This window comes from Micromesistius poutassou, assembly GCF_964030765.1.
Source record: "Micromesistius poutassou genome assembly, chromosome: 9".
Lineage (NCBI taxonomy): Eukaryota > Metazoa > Chordata > Actinopteri > Gadiformes > Gadidae > Micromesistius > Micromesistius poutassou.
In genome coordinates, this window is record NC_140279.1 from 1,619,967 (window position 1) to 1,638,506 (window position 18,540).

Here is an 18,540-nt window from a genome sequence, read left to right on the forward strand (position 1 = left end):
ATAGAAAACGATGAGCCCGAATATTGTTGATGAAAAACACAAACATTAGTGAACACACTTAGTGTTCGGCCAGGTCATTCGTTAGCACTGAGATGCTATCAGATGCTATCATCACAAGCCCATAAGCACTACACACTCTCTCGACCAGCAGGCGTGTCGAGGTGCCAGAGCACAGCAGTTGTTGGACGCTCTGTGGGGATCACGTGATCTACAACGGAGAAGTAGCCTACTGTCACTCTCTGAAGCAATATTAGTTACTATAGTTGACCTCCCCGATTACAAAGCTTCATATAATGAAGAACAAGAACGAACCCTTTTATGGCCCAATGATTTTGCATATTCCAGCGCACTCCATGCTCATAATGCAGAGCTGCCAACTCCCACGGTTTCACCGTGAGAGTTGCCTGTTTTTTGCCTTTTGCCTGTTTACACACGCTCACACGCCACACACCCAATTTCTCACGGCATAAAAAAAAGCCGAGACGCGTTCGTCCTCCGCCCCCCCCCCCCCCCCCAGTACCTTACCCTGCTATACCAGGTATGCATTACAAGATTCTACAGAAACTCACTCCGGCCCAAAACCCAAAAGTTGGCAGCTCTGCATAATGTCATAATAAATACTATATCTATATAAATATCTAAATAGCCTACATGCAAATAGTCATTGATGTGTTTAACCTGTAATAAACCCTTGTTTCATGTGAAAATGCTTCGTAGTTGGTTGGAATTCCTGGTAGATGATAAGCGAGTGCAAGTACACAGGAAGTTACGTTGGCTGCATCCCAGACTTCAATACATCTGTCCATGTGTTTATAGGTTGACATTGTAGACAAATATGTATGACGAGAATAAATTGGTCATATCATGGGTACTATTGTGTTCATTTAACTGTTATGTTATACAAGCAAATGAATCATAAGGGATGGATAAATCCACTGGAATTCTGTCTAATCTTGTTATTGTTTCATTTCCAGAGAGGGCTGATGGTCGCAGAGTGGTCGACTGGGGTACAGCTCGCTCACCAAAACGCTGCTGACGGTGTAGATGACAGCGCATCGTCTTCCGTTCACCGAGATCGAGCGGGGCAACAGCGAGGCTCCGCCCACCTCCCCCCTACCCACCACCCCTCCCACCCTGTGTGGAAGCAGGTTGCGTCAAAACGCTCCTCCTCAGAATCTCTATGCCCTAGTCTACCACTGTGCTTTCCATCCTAAAGAGTGCATGCAGGTAATCAAAATATTTATTTTAAATCATATTCTTAAAAAATATATATTAATATTGATCATTTGTTTGTATGTTTTCGATCGTATAGCCCACCTAGATGCCTTAGCTTAACGACTTTGGTGGGTTTGATGGAGAGAGATGCAGCATACTTAATCAAGGCTGTTGTGGTGAATAGTCCGGGGAGATGGACACGCTTCCTGGTGAAGACGGGACTCGAAAATCGTTAGTAGATTCGGAAGCCTTTATGTTTAAAGATTCCTCATACTCTATTTGATTTTGTAATACAACGGCACACTAATTGCTCAACGATGGTCCAAAGATGCTTCGCACTAGCCTGTCTCTGGCAGCGTTCTGTGTGCCCCTGTGTTTTGGAGTGTGTTTTGGTTCGTCCAATCAAATCAGGGTATGGTGTCGCGATGCTGTTCCGATATTGGGATTGGGCCAGGACTGTTTTTTTTTTATTGTTATGTAACATGTGTGTTCAACATGGATAAATAAGTGTGTGTGTGTGTGTGTGTGTGCGTGCGTGCGTGTGTGCGTGTGTGTGTGTGTGTGTGTGTGAGTGTGTGTGTGTGTGTGTGTGTGTGTGTGTGTGTGTGTGTGTGTGTGTTGTAAAACACACAGAAAATCTGCTGAATCCCGAGACTACCTTTGCATTGTGATAATGCATTGTGCAAATGTGCTTTCTTGCTCCAGTCCAACCATACGACACACATAGACAAGTTACATATGGGGGGTGGGGGGGTGGGGGGGGGGGGCACTTATTGTAAACACACAGAGCATTCAGCGACACTTTGATCTCCCCTGTTCCTCTTCATTAATAATAATCCCTATGGATCCCAGCTGCTACCTCCCATCAATATTAAAATTACATAAATGTTTTAGCACTTAGGGTCTGCTTTTAGGGCGGGTCTGCTTTTAAAGCAGACCCACCCTTCTTCTCTTCCTCCTCTCTCCTCTCCACCTCTTCTCCTCTCTCCTCTCCTCCTCTTCTTCCTCTTTATTCCTCTCATGCCCTCTCCTCTCTCTTCTCCTCCACCTCCTCTTTCATGTCCTCCTGCTCACTGCCCTATCTCCTCCTCCTCCACTGCTGAACTCCTCCTCTTGTGGTCTCTGTCTCTGTCCAATTCAAGATTCAAGAGTTTTAAGTGCACATTAAAACTCAGGGTAGTTCTGAGCAATGACATTCTTAAGACAAAGCACGCACATCTAGGTTTAAAGCAAAAAAGAAAATACACAAGAGTGAAAAAAATTGTTAAAAAATATCAGATTAAAAAAAGTCTGACATTTTGAATAAAATGTAATATAATCTCTCTCTCTCTCTCTCTCTCTCTCTCTCTCTCTCTCTCTCTCTCTCTCTCTCTCTCTCTCTCTCGCTCTCTCTCTCTCTCTCTCTCTCATCCAGCATGGAGGGGCTGTTGAATGATTGGCTGTGGCAACAGGACTACTGGTTCCCCCCTGGCATTGGCTGGAAGGACATGGAGGTGAGGGAGGTGGAGGCGGGGGTGGAGGTGGGCCAGGGCTGGGGTCGGTACCCGATGCCCAGAGACCTCCTGGTCACCCTGCCTCTGGCCCTCTGCTTCATCGCCCTCCGGTGCGTGTTCGAGAGGTGAGACGCACACACACACACACACACACACACACACACACACACACACACACACACACACACGCACGCATATACATGCACGCACAAACACGCCCGTGCACATGCACAGACAAACAAATTTGCACACACACGCGTGTCTTTGCACACACACAAAGACACGCATGCGCACATGCACATGCACACATACAAACACATGCACACACACATACACATGCACACACAGTTACGCACACACAAACGCACACACACATAAGCACACACACATGCATACACACACACACACACAGACACACACACACACACACACACACACACACACACACACACACACACATGCACACACACAAACACACGCATGCACACACATGCACACACATACACTTACGCGCGCACACAAGCGCATAACACACTCACACACACCAACACAGAGGAGACCTGTATCGTAGGCACACCAGCCATTACTTGTTCTGCTGTAACATGATGATTCATATCTTGTGCAACGTTAGTAGTATAGCATAATCATATCACCATCTCCCCTTGTCATTAATTGGCGGTTGCGTTGATTGTGCTGCAGTTGCTACATAAAAAGCTATTGTGTGTTCTGTTTTGCCGCCTGCTATGTTCGCAGCACTGTTGGTATATAATGTAAGTGAGCAGGCCAAAAACCCATTCCAGTTTTAGCTGCTCTGATAGTGCTAGCCTGCCTCTCCTCTCAGGGGGAAATGGGTTAAGTGTTTAATGCAAGTGATCAATATGTACCAAGTTAGACCTTTCGTGACACATGCTTCCCGTATGTTATGCACGAAGATCTTTGAGGTTCCAGCCACTCACCGTAGAGAGAGAACTGTTTCTTTTTGTGGTTGTGGTTGATGTGTAATCAGGGATAGTTGTAGTTAAATATAGAAACAGGCAAGGTTCCACAGCTGTTTCTACAAATACTACAGAAATCAATCAATTCAATGAAAAGTTCAGACGAAGGAAAAAGGTGGTTGAACCAAGAAAGGATTGTTGACAACACCAACAATATAAATGGAGAGCGTTGCAGGGACATAAACAGAAAATCCCCTCTATCTCTCGATGGAGGGTCACCACCAAGCCAGGCAGTCCCTGAAGAACAAGGATGGTTATGTTCTTCCTTATCTGACATCACTAATGCTGAAAAGCAAGAACGGTTTGTTTCTGAGACAGAAAGACAGACTTGCATGCGTCTGTTTGTTTACGTTACAATAGCCAGAAAGAGCAGGAGAAAAAACACGACCTTGTTCTTTAAAACACAGACCGACATACAACTCTTAAAAGTCTCCTGCAGTAATTAACCCCCTGGCCTCTCATCAGCAAAGCAAAGAGTTACAGAAAGTATGTGATTGCCATGTTGGCTCCTGACGGGCCCTATTACAGGTGCCTTGAGGCCTGAACAATGGAAGATCAAAACACTGCAGTAGTGGTGACACCAGGGACAGAGTCCCCTGGTTTCTGAGGCATGCGCGACAAAACAATTAAACTATTCTTTAATCTGTGTCAAAGCAAGAGTAAGACTAGGGTAGCCTGGACAACATGTCGATCATCAGAGAGATGGCCACATGTGATACAAATTGTTTGAGTTCTTCCCTTGATAGGCTGCTCATCTGTCCTTTTAGGGAACGCCCAGCAGGTCTGGAGTCTTTACACAACGCATGCTCCTGTTTTGTTAGTACTTCATCTGTCTCTTCATTATCTATTGATCTACACGAGAAGCTGTTACAGTAGAGGCAGCTACCAGAGTAGGTTAAAGAAAGACAGAAGAAACGTAAAAGATACTAGATTCATGTGTGTGTGTGTGTGTGTGTGTGTGTGTGTGTGTGTGTGTGTAGGCAAAGTCAAGACCTTTTATCAGATATGCAGTATAACATGGGCTTTCTGTACATTTAGATGGCAATAGTCATTGGTATAGTTGGTATACCCGTGTGTGTGTGTGTGTGTGTGTGTGTGTGTGTGTGTGTGTGTGTGTGTGTGTGTGTGTGTGTGTGTGTGTGTGTGTGTGTGTGTGTGTGTGTGTGTGTGTGTTGTTGTTGTTTTCATGTAACCAGAGACAGTCTGTGTCTCTGGCTAAAGGCAGTCCTGACCTTCCTCTGAATGCTGACTGCCACCTGCACACTGAAGGGTGATCACCTATGTGTGGTAGAGTTACACACACACACACACACACACACACACACACACACACACACACACACAGACACACACACACACACACACACACACACACACACACACACACACACACACACACACACACACAAACAGATCAAGTTTGTTGGATCAGCTCATGTTAAAGGCTGCGGAGCAGCGTTGGTTATGGTCAAGAGTGGGATAATGAGGGATCAGCTTACTGCTCAAAAAGTCTTTGTTGTTGAGTGATAGGCTCGCTTATCTCACTCTGTTGTTGTTGCTGTTGTTGTTGTTGTTTAATTAAAGCAAATTGGGATAGCTTGCATTCAGAGGTCGCTCCGCTTGTGGTTAGTAATTGCTCCTTGTGGTTCCGTCGGTTGAACTCCTTTAAAGTGTCGGGGTGGTTCCTGGTCCTCCTGGTTGACCCATGGGCCCCCTCCCCTGGCTGTGTTGTTCCTAGGATCATAGCTCTCCCTCTGAGTAGACGTCTGGGCGTGAAGGACCGGATCTGGACTGAAGCCCCGTCCGTCCCCAGACTGGAGGCCTTCTGCAAGCATAACAACCGACAGCCGTCCCAGGTTGGTGCGGTTCACCGTCATGTGTCAGGAATACCAACACACACACACACACACACACACACACACACACACACACACACACACATATAGTTTACACATGAGTGCACACTCACATGCTTTGGAGAGCCTGCTTGTTATAATAGAAAACTGTATTTCAATCAGTAATCATCTGATCAGCTGCATTGGGTATTAATGCAATTTATTGCATTCATTTATTGCGTTCTATTAGCACACGCGCGGGACACAGATCCGACTGTGGGATAATTTGTGATGCCAAATGATTGCATCATCTGTCACATGAGCGCAGGACAGATGCATAGATGGCTGGTGAGATGGCTGGCTTGTTCTGACCCTCCATATCAGGGCTAGACTGTAGAACATGCAGAACCGTGGCCTAGAATTGATAAATATAATACGTCTACTTCTATGATGGTAGCTATCTATTTAAATTGGTCGTTGGTCGTTTATTTGAGCAGGGGAACTTCCGCCAAACTTCCTCCGGAGTAATTTTTTTTATTTTTTATGAATTAATAAAATTGTTGATATGTCAGCAGATATCAACAACTTTATTAATTTAAGTCAGAAATATTACTGAAATGTTCCCCGACACGTTCCTCCTCTTCTAATTCCTCAAACTACAAAGTTGTATTCTAACATGGATCAGTTGCATCGTATCACTTTCCCTGTTCTGCTTTGCATATTCCAGGACATCAGGAAATAAATATATAATAAATAAATATAGGTGTAACAATAAAAATTTATGGCTAAACCTGTAATCTGAAAACAACACTCCTGCCCTTGAAGTGGTAATAATCGTAACCTTTATGAACGTTGAATTGTCAGACCATGCTGTCTGTGTTCTAAGTGCACCTGGCTGCAGTCAGCATTCTTATTGTATACTATTTGTATACTAATATACTACTGCATACCTATTGTACTATACTGTATCCCAAGAGCACATTTGTTAATAAAGTTTATGGAGAGATTTTCTGAAAACTATAAATACGTTTTTCACTTTTCATGGGAAGAAATACTTCAAACATCGTATTTCTGTGGTTATATAGCCTATACTAAATACTTAAGATCAAACTGATACTTTATACCCTAACCCTAACACTAACCCTAACCCTAACTAACCCTAACCCTAGTTATAAATCCTAAGGGTTGTGGCTTAAACCAAAGTAAATGTACTGAGTAAATGTCTCTTAATGTACTGTTTTGATCTTCTAAAACATTAAGCTGTTCCATATCACCTGTAGAATGTCCTTCTCTACACAAACACTCTCCTGAGTGACGAATGAATGGAGGAAGTCGAGAGAAAAGAGAGAGAAAGAGAGAGCGGAGCAGATGTACATTAGAATGCAAATATATTCCTAAATCGTGTGTGCGTGTGTGTGTGTACGTGTGTGTGTGTGTGTGTGTGTGTGTGTGTGTGTGTGTGTGTGTGTGTGTGTGTGTGTGTGTGTGTGTGTGTGAATGTGTATATGTATGTGTATGTGTGTGTATGTGTGTGTGTGTGTGTGTGTGTGTGTGTGTGTGTGTGTGTGTGTACGTGTGTGTATGTGTGTGTGTATGTGTACATGCGTGTTTACATGCGCGTGTGTGTGTGTCTTTTCAGAGTGAGCTGGTGGCTCTGGCCAGGCAGTGTGGCCTCTCTCAGAGACAGATCCACACGTGGTTCAGACGCCGACGGAACCAGCAGCGCCCCGGCAACACCAGGAAGTTCTGCGAGGCCTCGTGAGTCCACTGGAGAACAGAACACACACACATCATGGTGTCTAGACATCTGCTGCTGCTGCCTGTTATTCTCTAAATATAGTCACAGCTGTAGGAACGGTATTCAATGAACAATCCAGCTAGGTCCAGGTGTTTGCTGAGCAAAATGTGTGCTACGGCTTGGCATCAATGTAGATGCAGGGAATCCATCTAATATACAGTAGAATCATCAATATATAATCAACATTGGTATAGTTATCAATATTAGCGCATCAACATGTATCACTATTGCCTAAATAATACTACTATAAAGTGAGTTTGGCACAAATCGTCAACAAATACATTTCAAATCACTGCAAAAAAAAATATTTCCCAAGATAATAATTTGAATGCTAATTGTTTGTTTTCTGTGCAGTTGGAGATTTGTCTTCTACCTCGTAGCGTTCACAGCAGGGCTAGCCTCTCTGTTAGATGTAAGTCCCCTAATTACATTCATTCCTAGTGTTTTTCAATAGGTTACGACATTACTGACCTACAACATTGTGCCTTATGAATATACTGTATGTGCATGAATGTTTTTAATTTAGAACATAAATGACTGTGTCGCGATGCACTTGCCATGCAAATCTGCGATGCAAATCTGCTAAGCATGTTCTGGTTCCTTTAGATGTACTCCGTCCAGGTTGCTTTTTTAAGGAGCACTTAGATGCGCCATAATATTGTTCTAAGCCGCACCCATAGATCGCTTTTAACAAAAGGGTCTTCTGAATTACATATACGTCAACAGACCTGCGTTTTTCGAGAACTTACCCTAGAAGCAAACTGTAATGTTGAACATAGATGTATGTCTCTTTCTTCACCAGACAAAATGATTCTGGGACTACAGAGAGTGCTGGAACGGCTATCCCAAACAGGTCAGTCAACAAACAGAATTTGTGTAACGTTACTTCATTATAACACATAATTGTATTTTCATTCAATTGATGGAAAAACCAACAAATATTCATGGTTTACTTCAGGGTGTAAGATTATCAATGCTCAAATAAGCTTTTTCAAAGGGTATTTGAACTGTTACACTGTTGGTAGTGTCGCTCTTGACTCCTGTCAGATCTCTCAAATATAAAATATATTAGTCATCAAATCTTGTTTGGCTCCTACTCCAAACTCTACATCCAGACATACACATCCTGACAGACAGCAATCTCAAGCAATCCTTTCATTCTCTGACCCGTATTGAACTTCCTGGGATGGCTAGAAGTCCTGTTTATTTCAACAGATTCATGGATTATTGTTTTCTTTCTTCCCGCTATGCCTGGAGTTTGAAAGGCTAACATAACTGTTGAGCTTCCATTGGGAAGACATCTAGGCATGCCTGGAAAAGCAGAGAAAAAGGCTCACCCCAAACTCCTTCCGTGTCCCTCTTTTTCCGTTCTCTTCTAACAGTTAATGCCTTCCTTCCTCAAAAAGGGGTCAGGACCCAAAAAGAGAACACTGTAATCTAGCTAGGAACCCAGCTGCCCGAATCCGGCCCTATCTGTCCTCACGTCCTGGTTGGCTAACCTGCTGCCTCAGTCACTATGTTGTGGACTTTATCAGTTTTTCTGAGCCTGAAGCGGTGTGTGTGTGTGTGTGTGTGTGTGTGTGCCCTGAAACGGAGGGGTGTGTTTGTGTATATAAGGGGGGTGAGGGCTCAGTAAACTTCCCTTCATTGTGTTTCTCCAGAATGTCACACAGGGCAGAGTTTTTATGTAGGACATAACCACCCATTCTACACACATGCTGGGACGTTTCCTCCTGTTTTGAGAGTTAGCCGATGTGGGGTCATTCATTTATTGGATGTGAAGGTTGAATAGAATGGAATTCCCCCCCCCCCCAACACACACACACACATGCACAATGACACAGAAGCACACAGCTACACAAAACCCAAACAGAGTTGACCACATTATAAAAAAAAAAACAATTAAAGATGTCAATCTGTTTTAGATGGAAAAGATGCACTCCATTAACCCTAAAGATCCATGCAGAGGCTATACTGCCAGCCGTTGAAACAAGGGTTTATCCATCCATCAAATCCACCAGGTGACCTGAAGCTGCATGCTATCTGTCCCTCTGTCCCTCTATGCAGCCCGTGGCAGAAGCTCACTACTGGTATTACATCATGGAGCTGGGATTCTACTGGTCTCTCCTGCTCTGCGTGTCCGTGGACGTGAAGCGAAAGGTGAGTTCAACCAGTGACCTGCTCACTGTCCTCCTCCCAGCCCGTAGAGCCCTTCAGAGAGTGACCTGCTCACTGTCCTCCTCCCGGCCCGTAGAGCCCTTCAGAGAGTGACCTGCTCACCCTTATACTTCATACCTGATCATTTGATAGATCAAATGTTTTACTTTTTGATTTATAAAGCTGTTTTAAGAGCACTTTTAACAGACTATGACTTCAAAGTGGAATTCATGATAAACTATAAAGAGAATAAAGAATAAAACTAAAATCTGGTACGTATTTAAGTAGCAGATAAAAGTGGAAAATACTTGCAAAAAACGGAATGGTTCATTGCCAGTTTTGCTAATACTATTGAAGAAAATGTATTATCTCCGTAATGTACAATATAGGACCTGTCCACTGTTGGCATCAACTATAGCACTGAGGCTTTAAAGACGCTGACAAGGGAATCTGAGATTGAATTCAAACAATAAGTCTGCCAAAGCAATGTGTAAATCAGTACAGTAAAGTGCACACAATACTGATTTACTAGACCACAGACACAGAACTGCTGAGACACACCCAATTCTTTTATTTTTCTAACAATTTGTGGTTGTGGTTCATGTGTGTGTGTCCATGTGTGTGTGTCCGTGTGTGTGTGTGGTGTGTGTGTGTGTGTGTGTGTGTGTGTGTGTGTGTGCATGTTCGTGTGTCTGTGTGTCTGTGAGTGTGTGTCTTCATGCGTGCGCGTGCGCGCGTGTGTGTGCGTGTGCGCGTGCGTGCGCGTGCGTGTGTGTGCGTTTGTATGCCTGTGTGGGCGTACTTCTAGGATTTCAAGGAGCAGATTGTTCATCACATCGCCACCATATTCCTCATCAGCTTCTCCTACTGCGCCAACTTCCTGAGAGTGGGCACGCTGGTGATGCTGCTGCATGACTCCTCAGACTTCTTCCTCGAGGTGTTTCAAAGTTTCAAAGTTTCACAACATGGTCACATGTCCCAGTGACTTATAGGGCTTGTACATCGCAGATTCTCATCCTCGCCTCCGTTTTGAAAGCATGTAGTAGTAGTAATTGTTTTTTGGACATTTTTGTCGTCGTTAATCGTGAAATGATCTGTCATTTCGGGGAGACATTGTTGTGTTTGAAGCTGCAACAGTGTTTCTCTTGAGAGACGTGGAAAAACAAAGATTGAATTGGCATATATTACAGTATATTTACGTGAGTCCTCCCAATATTGCGTAGTAGTACCAAGAAAACATGTAATGGTGCATTTGTAGGTACAAGCCCTATTGTCATTTAAACATTACGTTTAGAAGAGGACTAGAAAACTGATCCTCTGCAAAAGCACATTTGAAAAACCTCAAAAATCTCTGCCATTGTGCCATGCGTGTATAACTCTTCTGGAGGTGGTTACCCACAAAGGTCATGTCATACTTGACTTGAAGAAAAGCATTGTGTAGCGCCTACAGTACTTTCCCCCCCTCATAAATATACACAATAAATATACACAATCTTCCTTAGTCCACTATGATTGAACACATAAGAGTGGTAAAAAGCATGCATTACAAACCTCATGTGAATGCTACAATAGCCTCAGTCTAATAGTACAACCGGCCATGTCCATGTGTTTTGTGCTGGATAGTGCTGGTATGGCCTGGTGTCATATTTCCCAGATATAATCAGAGTTCCGTTTGTCACAGGCTATGTCTAGGATCTGATGAAATATGCAGGAAAATTGACGAGCAGCCTGATTGGCTGTGGTGTAGCTCCTTGATGGAACCGGGCCAATTAAGAACAAAAGCAAAGGTGTCCGGTTCTGGGACTCTGCTGACCACGTCTACTCTTCCCAATGACAGCCTTGTACTTGCATTGCATTAAGAGGTCAACTCTGCCACAGAAATAAGTCTTACTGTTCACAATACATTCAAACAGTTATCTTAAATGAGCTTTGAGTTTAATTAAAATGGGATAAAAGTGGATACATGAATATTGTTATTATGTCATAGTAATAGCTTTAAAGATGCATTATTGATAATATCGGTGTCTACCACTAGGTGGTACGCGGAGACTCCCGAGTTGTTTGTAAACATAGCCTCTAATTGGGTCAAGTGCGTTGCAGTCCTCCTGCTCGTTCATTAGAGCTGAGCCTCGTCAATCAAAAATGGGAGGAGCGAGGAGCGACAATTACCAAAATACATTTTTTCTTTTTGATTTCTCTATTTACCTTCACCAGTCTGCAAAGATGTTCAACTACGCTGGCTGGAGAAAGACATGCGATGTTCTGTTTGTCCTCTTCTCTGTCGTCTTCCTGGTAACCAGACTGGTCATATTCCCTGGCAGGTAAGACTTGCTGGTGGAATTTGGTACTCAACATTCTACTTTTCTCCTTTACTTCCTTCAAATAGAATGACAATCAGAGCCTTATACCTGAAAAAACGAATGGCTATAAAATACTTCAGTGTTAGCTTTCCTCCTCACTTCAGGTTAATACATGGGACGATAAAACACAAATAAAAGTGTGTTAATAGGTACCACTGAGTATAGATCCTGTGGCAACCCGGCCTTGCCAATTAACCAGATGCAGAGCACCTGAGGAACAGGTGGAGAAGCAGGGCTTAAATAATCTGCTTCTCCACTCATTCAGGGCTCTCCCAGCCATGGGGCTCACGTGTGAAGAGACAGGTCCTTCCGGGTGACGAGACCGTCAATTCCTCCCAGAGTTTGGTTATTTTTGTAAAATAATTTTGATTTTGCAATAAACGTGCCTTTTTGGCTTTTGCCTGGAAAAATCGTGTCCTGATTGGAGCAAGGCGGTTCACTCCCCAAGGCGGGTTACCACAATCCTCAATCCTGCAGATAATTTAACTGAACTGCAGATAACTTGCCTTAAGGTGCACGTGTGCCAACAGTTCCCTGCTGTTCGTTTGTTCTCTCCTTCAAACATTTATCTCCATGAGTTACACCTTCAAAAGGCCTCAATGCGGTAACAGAGTGCATCACTTTTTTTTACTGTGTTCCCAGAATGATCTACTCCACCATGGTAGAATCTCTGGACTACTTCGACCCGTTCCCTGGGTACTTCTTCTTCAACGCCCTGCTGCTGGTGCTCCAGGCTCTCCATATCTTCTGGGCCTACCTCATCCTGCGAATGGTCCACAAGTTTGTCTTCCAGGGCAAGGTGATGGCGACGGCTGTACTGCAGTGTTTCCACCCAATGACACCGAACACAACGTTATGTTACCGTGTCTCTTATTAGCATGTCTGTGTGTTTCCACGGCCCCAAATAAATGCAGCACAAAGGGCTGGGGTTAATATCATCATACAAATAATTCATTTAATTTATTTATTGCATTTCTTGGAACTAAATTTTCTGGAATACCAAGTGTTAAAAGCGGGGCTTAGCTTGTGCCGACTCGTACCTATTTGATTGGCTCTGTCTCTTGTCTATTTTGGATGCATTTTAAATGTGATTAAAGAAAAGAAGAGAGACATGACGTCAACCCCTCAGGCCTCACAGTGACGCCTGAGCATGAGTGTGTTGTGCCCGTGAGCTGCCCATAATCAGTTCATATTCTCATCGTGCTCGGTAAATAGTATTTACTAGAACGGGTTGTCATGTCAGGAGGTTTCACAATGTTTTATGTGAGTGTGCTGCACACGATTCAGTCATTCTTGTTTAGTTTCAGCACAGCAGCACCTAGGGGGTGTTCTGTGGTTTTTTCGTTCCTTCCGTGCACTCGTTCCATGATTTCCGCTTACCCCTAACACCGTGGTCCAGCAGCCTGGCTGTGTCCCAACACCTCCTGGTTTACTAATGGAGCACCGGGTAAAAGCAACAAAAAAATCAACAACATAAAATAATCACGGGTCCCTATTGGCCAATTTAAAAAGGTGTGTTTGGAGTAGGGCTTTGAACGTTTTGAGAGTCTAGGTCTCTGAGGGAGCCTGTGAGTGTGTTCCACAGCCGTGGAGCCGCACTTACTCTTTATGGGCTGTTTATTATAAATAGACTGATGATTCAATATAGGGCTACCATGGTGTTTGCTTCCCGCACATTCTGACCAGGACGTTGCATGACGCGTTCAATGTCTCCCCGCAGGTGGAGAAAGACGAGCGCAGCGACGAAGAGAGCGGGGATGACGATGAGGAGGAGGAGGCCGACGAAGAGGAGTGGCCAGAGGAGGGAGAGGATGAAGGCGGCTGGGAGAGGAGCGAGGGAAAGGGTACGATGAACTCTAAATCGGCATCCCTGGCCGAGCACTGTGTTCTGAACAATCTGACCCACCGGAGGAGTTCCAACAGCCCCTGGCCCAAAGCGAGGTAGTGAACCTGCCCCCTCCACCACCACCACCCCCCCGCCCCCACTCCGACTTAACCCCCACTGCTCCGTCCCCTCAACCCCAACCTTCCGCTTCCCCCACCATCTGTTCAGCATCATAAGATAATAGGTGTGTCACTGTTTCACCCCACACACACACACACACACACACACACACACACACACACACACACACACACACACACACACACACACACACACACACACACACACACACACACACAGAAGGTCTTGTCACTGGGGATACTAGACGCTGGTGTCGTTTTCATTCATAACCACTAAAGAACATTCTCCTGGGTTTTATTTGCATGGCTGTGTACAGTATGTGGTTTAGTAGCTGACTTTACGACCTCAGTCTTCTTCCTTCACTGCAGTTGACTTTTGATGTGAAACAAAAAAACATGACTAGTCATTAGTAGTAGTAGAAGTAGTAGTAGTATTAGTAGATATTTCATACTACATAGGATCCTCAGAAACAACACTTATTTAATCTGGTTGTTTTGATGCACAAATACTACTAATACTGTGTGTTTTAGTTGTGGTGTATGAGGTGTGTGTAAGAGGTAATACCATCTTTACTACATTAATGGAGATTAGCTACTTAAACCTTGATACAGTACGGACCTATCCAGACAAAACTCTGAGGGGTGAATCTTCGGAAATGGCGATGATATTTGCACCAGAGATCCTTTAGAGGCGTGTATGTTTTGTACTACCGACATTGTCAGAGTCGCACAGACACAAAGTTTTTATTAAACAAAATATTACGCTCATCCAATAAAAATATATAAATGCTGTGGACACATCTGAAGTCCTCTTATCTTATCCATATCAAGCTCAGCCCAGAAAATGTATCATCTTCATCCATGTACTTAACTTCTACAATACATCTATGTATTCAGTTCAATGTTACGCTGGTTTGTACACTGCCAACTGAAGCAAAATTAATTGTCATAACGTAATTGATAAACTACTGTGTAGCTTCTCTTTTTTCCATCTTATCGGCTGAACCGGTCATAAGAAATCCATCAATAGACAGCCAATAATTAGCATTATGGATGTATATAGAACAGCTCCCTAAGAATTTGCTAATGAATTATCTGATGTACAGAAAAGTGTTTTGGTTGGTTCAGAGTTATTTTAGAGAGTTCTCTCTAGTTAGAGTATTCTCTGTAAATGGCTACGGGTTGGTTGAGTTTCAGTTGAGTATCTTTGGCGCCCTCTGGTGCATCAACGACTTCGGAATTTATGTTTGAGTTAACTGATATGCCTTTTACGAAGTGATTTACTTCTAAAATATGTTTGGTATTTCCTGTTGATTCTCTTTGCAATGAAAGAGTGGATTATTATGGCTGGTTCTCGCTGCAAGTTTGAATTTGGTTATTCTTGCTGAAGGCCTTTGTTTTGTGCCTTGACTCCTGTTTTGACACTGTTTTGTCCCAGCGACTTGTTCTTTAGCTCTTTGTGCTAATAGATAGCTTTACTTTATAAGTAGAAAGGCAAGAATTTGCTGGTCTGTGTGAGAATCTGAAGCCAGACAGTGCCTCGATAAGCTTTGCATTAAAGTACCCTGTATGGAAATGTTGAAACATTTTGCTTACAACTTCCCTGGAGAGATTCAATTTGTGTGTGTGTGTGTGTGTGTGTGTGTGTGTGTGTGTGTGTGTGTGTGTGTGTGTGTGTGTGTGTGTGTGTGTGTGTGTGTGTGTGTGTGTGTGTGTGTGTGTGTGTGTGTGTGTGTGTGTGTAGTGGGAAAGGAAGGGCTCTCACATATTTCAAAATATTAAATCAGTTTTAAGATGGAAACCTGTCTGATGATTCTGCCACAATCCCTGGAATCGAGTTGTCCTTTCCACTACAATACACAGAGGTATTTGTCTACAAAATAACTCCTCTCATTGGAAACATGAATGAAGTAGAATTGTAAGCTTGAAGACTACATTACTATATTGTTGATAGGCTTCCAACCACTCGGGTATTTATGTGAATCCCAACAGTATGTGTCACACAAAATGTAATTGTAATCGTCATTATCAAAAATTGTATAAATCCTTACTTTAATGTGTCAGGCAATGTATTTTTCTTGGTTTCTTTGTCTGAATGAGGAAACAAAAGGGCTCATCAATCCGCTGTAAAGTCTGAAGACTGATTAGGGAACCGTTATTTAATAAGGGAAATAACTACAAGTTTATGATGCTTTTACATGAGGGATGCCAGGATTACATTGGCTTAACAAGTAATGGGTATTGTTTTTCACGAATGCACATTTGTCAAAGTTTGCTCTGTCTGTTCATCCTTTTTAATAAAGAGCTTCCATTGAAAATTGTGAACACTGATTGTTGCCTCTTTTTCATTGTATGCAGATTGTTCATGTAACTCATTCATACTAAAATTAAAGTTGTTGCATGTGCATTTATTTACAGTACTGAAAAAACCTAAAGATCATTTCACAAATGCTTACTTTTATTACATATAGACATCTGTCGTATTCTTTGGGTTGCTTGTATTTTTGTATCTACCTAATCAATTGTTCCATTCATCATAATAACACAAACTTTATTCATATACGTAGCACCTTTCATATATGAGGTTAGCTCATTAATTAAACAATTCAACAACAAGGAAGAACCACAAGTAGGCCTTTAATGTTGTTAAATCAAATCTTAAAACAACAATTGCATTAAATATTTAAAGCCTATTGGACAACAATAGTTTTCTCTTACATTTCCAAAACAGCGCCACCATTTAGCCATGCGTGGCCAAATATATATGACATCCCACATTACTATAGAGAATGCATTGGAAAAGTTAAGAGAAGTTAGGCTTTATTAAGTGAGCCTAAACTAGTTTAAATACCATGATTTGTTTTGCATTGCTTAGTGCTTTATTACATATTTTAATTTAAGAGGACAGCCGCGTTTACATGTACAGTGTTATACATTGGACGCCGGTTCGATTTCAATAATACTAATACACTTTAAGTGAACCTGAATTGGATTTAAATTCTTGAAATTGAATCCATGATTATTGTTGCGTTGCAGCTTAGCCTCCTTTTAAATGCAATTAAATGGAAACATCTGCGATTAGAATACGTGTGTAGCATGAATGACTCTTCTTACAATACCAAATTGGCTGGCTTCCATTCCAACAAACAGAAGAAACAAAAAAAGAGGTAGGCTATATTGTCTCCCTGAGGGAAATTGTATGTGCGAGAGACTGCTCTACGAACCTAGTAGAATATGAGGTCAGCTCAAACACCCAATTCTTATTATAAAAAACATGCAACCATCATTTATTTTGGTTAAGACTGCTTCTGGTATTGCCATACATTTATTTGAGATATATTCGAATACTGAAAACAGCCATCTGGAAGCCGTTAATAGTGGTCAAATAGCGGAGTTATTCGACCACATGAACTCCGACTCACAACATACAACATCATAAGCATATGAGAAAGTGCTCGACGATTTGATTGGTTGAAGAACCCACGTGGTAGAGGTCAACTTCCGTGTCATTCTGCGAAAATGGCGGTGAGTTCGTATGCTTTTCGTTTTCATTGAAACAATTCAGTCATGTTTTACGTTGTCACCCTTCCCTGTTGTCTCTTCTGCACGCGTGTCTGTTCCAAGAACAGCACGTTCAAATGAACCCCTTCTGTGCTAAATGTATATCCATCTACGGAGTTAACGAACTGTTTCGTTTGCCTTGTTAGCCGTGTAGAGCTAACTACGTTAGCATGTGAAATGTAATGGCATGTGTCTTTTCTAAACACACTTTCCTCGTGCTTTGCAGGATAAAGAGAAGAAGAAGAAGGAGAGCATCTTTGATCTGTCAAAGTACATCGACAAACCGATTCGTGTCAAGTTTCAAGGAGGTCGAGAAGGTGTGCAACATTCTGGATGGTTGATCAGTGACTCGCCGTAACGCAATCAGCGTTAATTAAATGGATGGGGATGCTTCTCGTGATTGAAGCAGTCTCCACATATTCTAACAATGGTGTTTTGTGTTAACAGCGAGCGGTGTCCTAAAGGGATTCGATCCACTATTAAACCTGGTGTTGGATGGCACGATCGAATATATGCGTGGTAAGAGCAGCGTCTTAGTTCCAAATGTAAATATTGAAAGTTAAGCGGCGTGTATTTAACCATTGTCTCGCCTCTGCAGACCCCGATGACCAGTTGAAGCTGACAGAAGACACGCGGCAGTTGGGACTGGTTGTGTGCAGAGGGACCTCGGTGGTGCTCATCTGTCCCCAGGACGGCATGGAGTCTATTCCTAACCCCTTCGTCCAACAGCAGGACGGATAAAATGCAGCCCGTTTCCCTCTCATGCACGCGCACACACCGACATGTACACATCCTCATACATCCATGCATTTTATGAATTACAATTATTTCTCCTTCAATCATGTCTTAGCATCGATGCATGTCGCATTCGATGCAGGTTTTTGTTGTAGACATGTTGGTATTGGATATGCTTAAAAGCACTTCACTTTTTCTGTTTATACCTAAATTAAATGACAAGGAAAAACATGTTTAAGTTGTAAAGAGCAATTTGGGCTTTTTTTTATTCAGAATACGTACAGTTTTTACTGTTTTCTTGGTTTGTTTTTTGATAAAATAAAATTTAAAAACAAGTTTGCTTTGTTTAGTTGTCAAAGTCTTGCTTTTACAGTTGTGTAGTTTCATCCAAGAGGAAGCAATGAATTTAATTATCTCGTGTGTATG

At 42.7% G+C, this 18,540-nt stretch overlaps 1 protein-coding gene and 1 pseudogene across 2 annotated transcripts; both read left to right on the plus strand.

The window, feature by feature from the left end:
* Positions 1–2,630: 2,630 nt before the first annotated feature.
* Positions 2,631–13,927, plus strand: LOC311353595 (ceramide synthase 2-like; annotated as a pseudogene). Its single transcript, XR_014684157.1, has 10 exons — positions 2,631–2,833; positions 5,442–5,559; positions 7,178–7,296; positions 7,691–7,748; positions 8,139–8,189; positions 9,404–9,496; positions 10,302–10,430; positions 11,708–11,814; positions 12,496–12,652; positions 13,574–13,927. The product of XR_014684157.1 is annotated as a ceramide synthase 2-like (transcript).
* A 3,394-nt stretch (positions 13,928–17,321) lies between these two features.
* lsm7 (LSM7 homolog, U6 small nuclear RNA and mRNA degradation associated) lies at positions 17,322–18,449 on the plus strand. The gene is made up of 4 exons (XM_084473128.1): positions 17,322–17,343; positions 17,606–17,696; positions 17,827–17,898; positions 17,978–18,449. Exons 1-4 carry the CDS (start codon positions 17,338–17,340, stop codon positions 18,118–18,120), a joined length of 312 nt encoding a protein of 103 aa, XP_084329254.1. The 5' UTR covers positions 17,322–17,337; the 3' UTR covers positions 18,121–18,449.
* Positions 18,450–18,540: the final 91 nt, after the last annotated feature.

What these genes read in the sequence shown, in the direction of transcription:
- lsm7 (XM_084473128.1), top strand. An exon ending in GTTTCAAGGAGGTCGAGAAG is followed by an intron (nt 17,697 to 17,826) that starts GTGTGCAACATT and finishes TTGTGTTAACAG; the next exon opens with CGAGCGGTGTCCTAAAGGGA. An exon ending in CACGATCGAATATATGCGTG is followed by an intron (nt 17,899 to 17,977) that starts GTAAGAGCAGCG and finishes TCGCCTCTGCAG; the next exon opens with ACCCCGATGACCAGTTGAAG.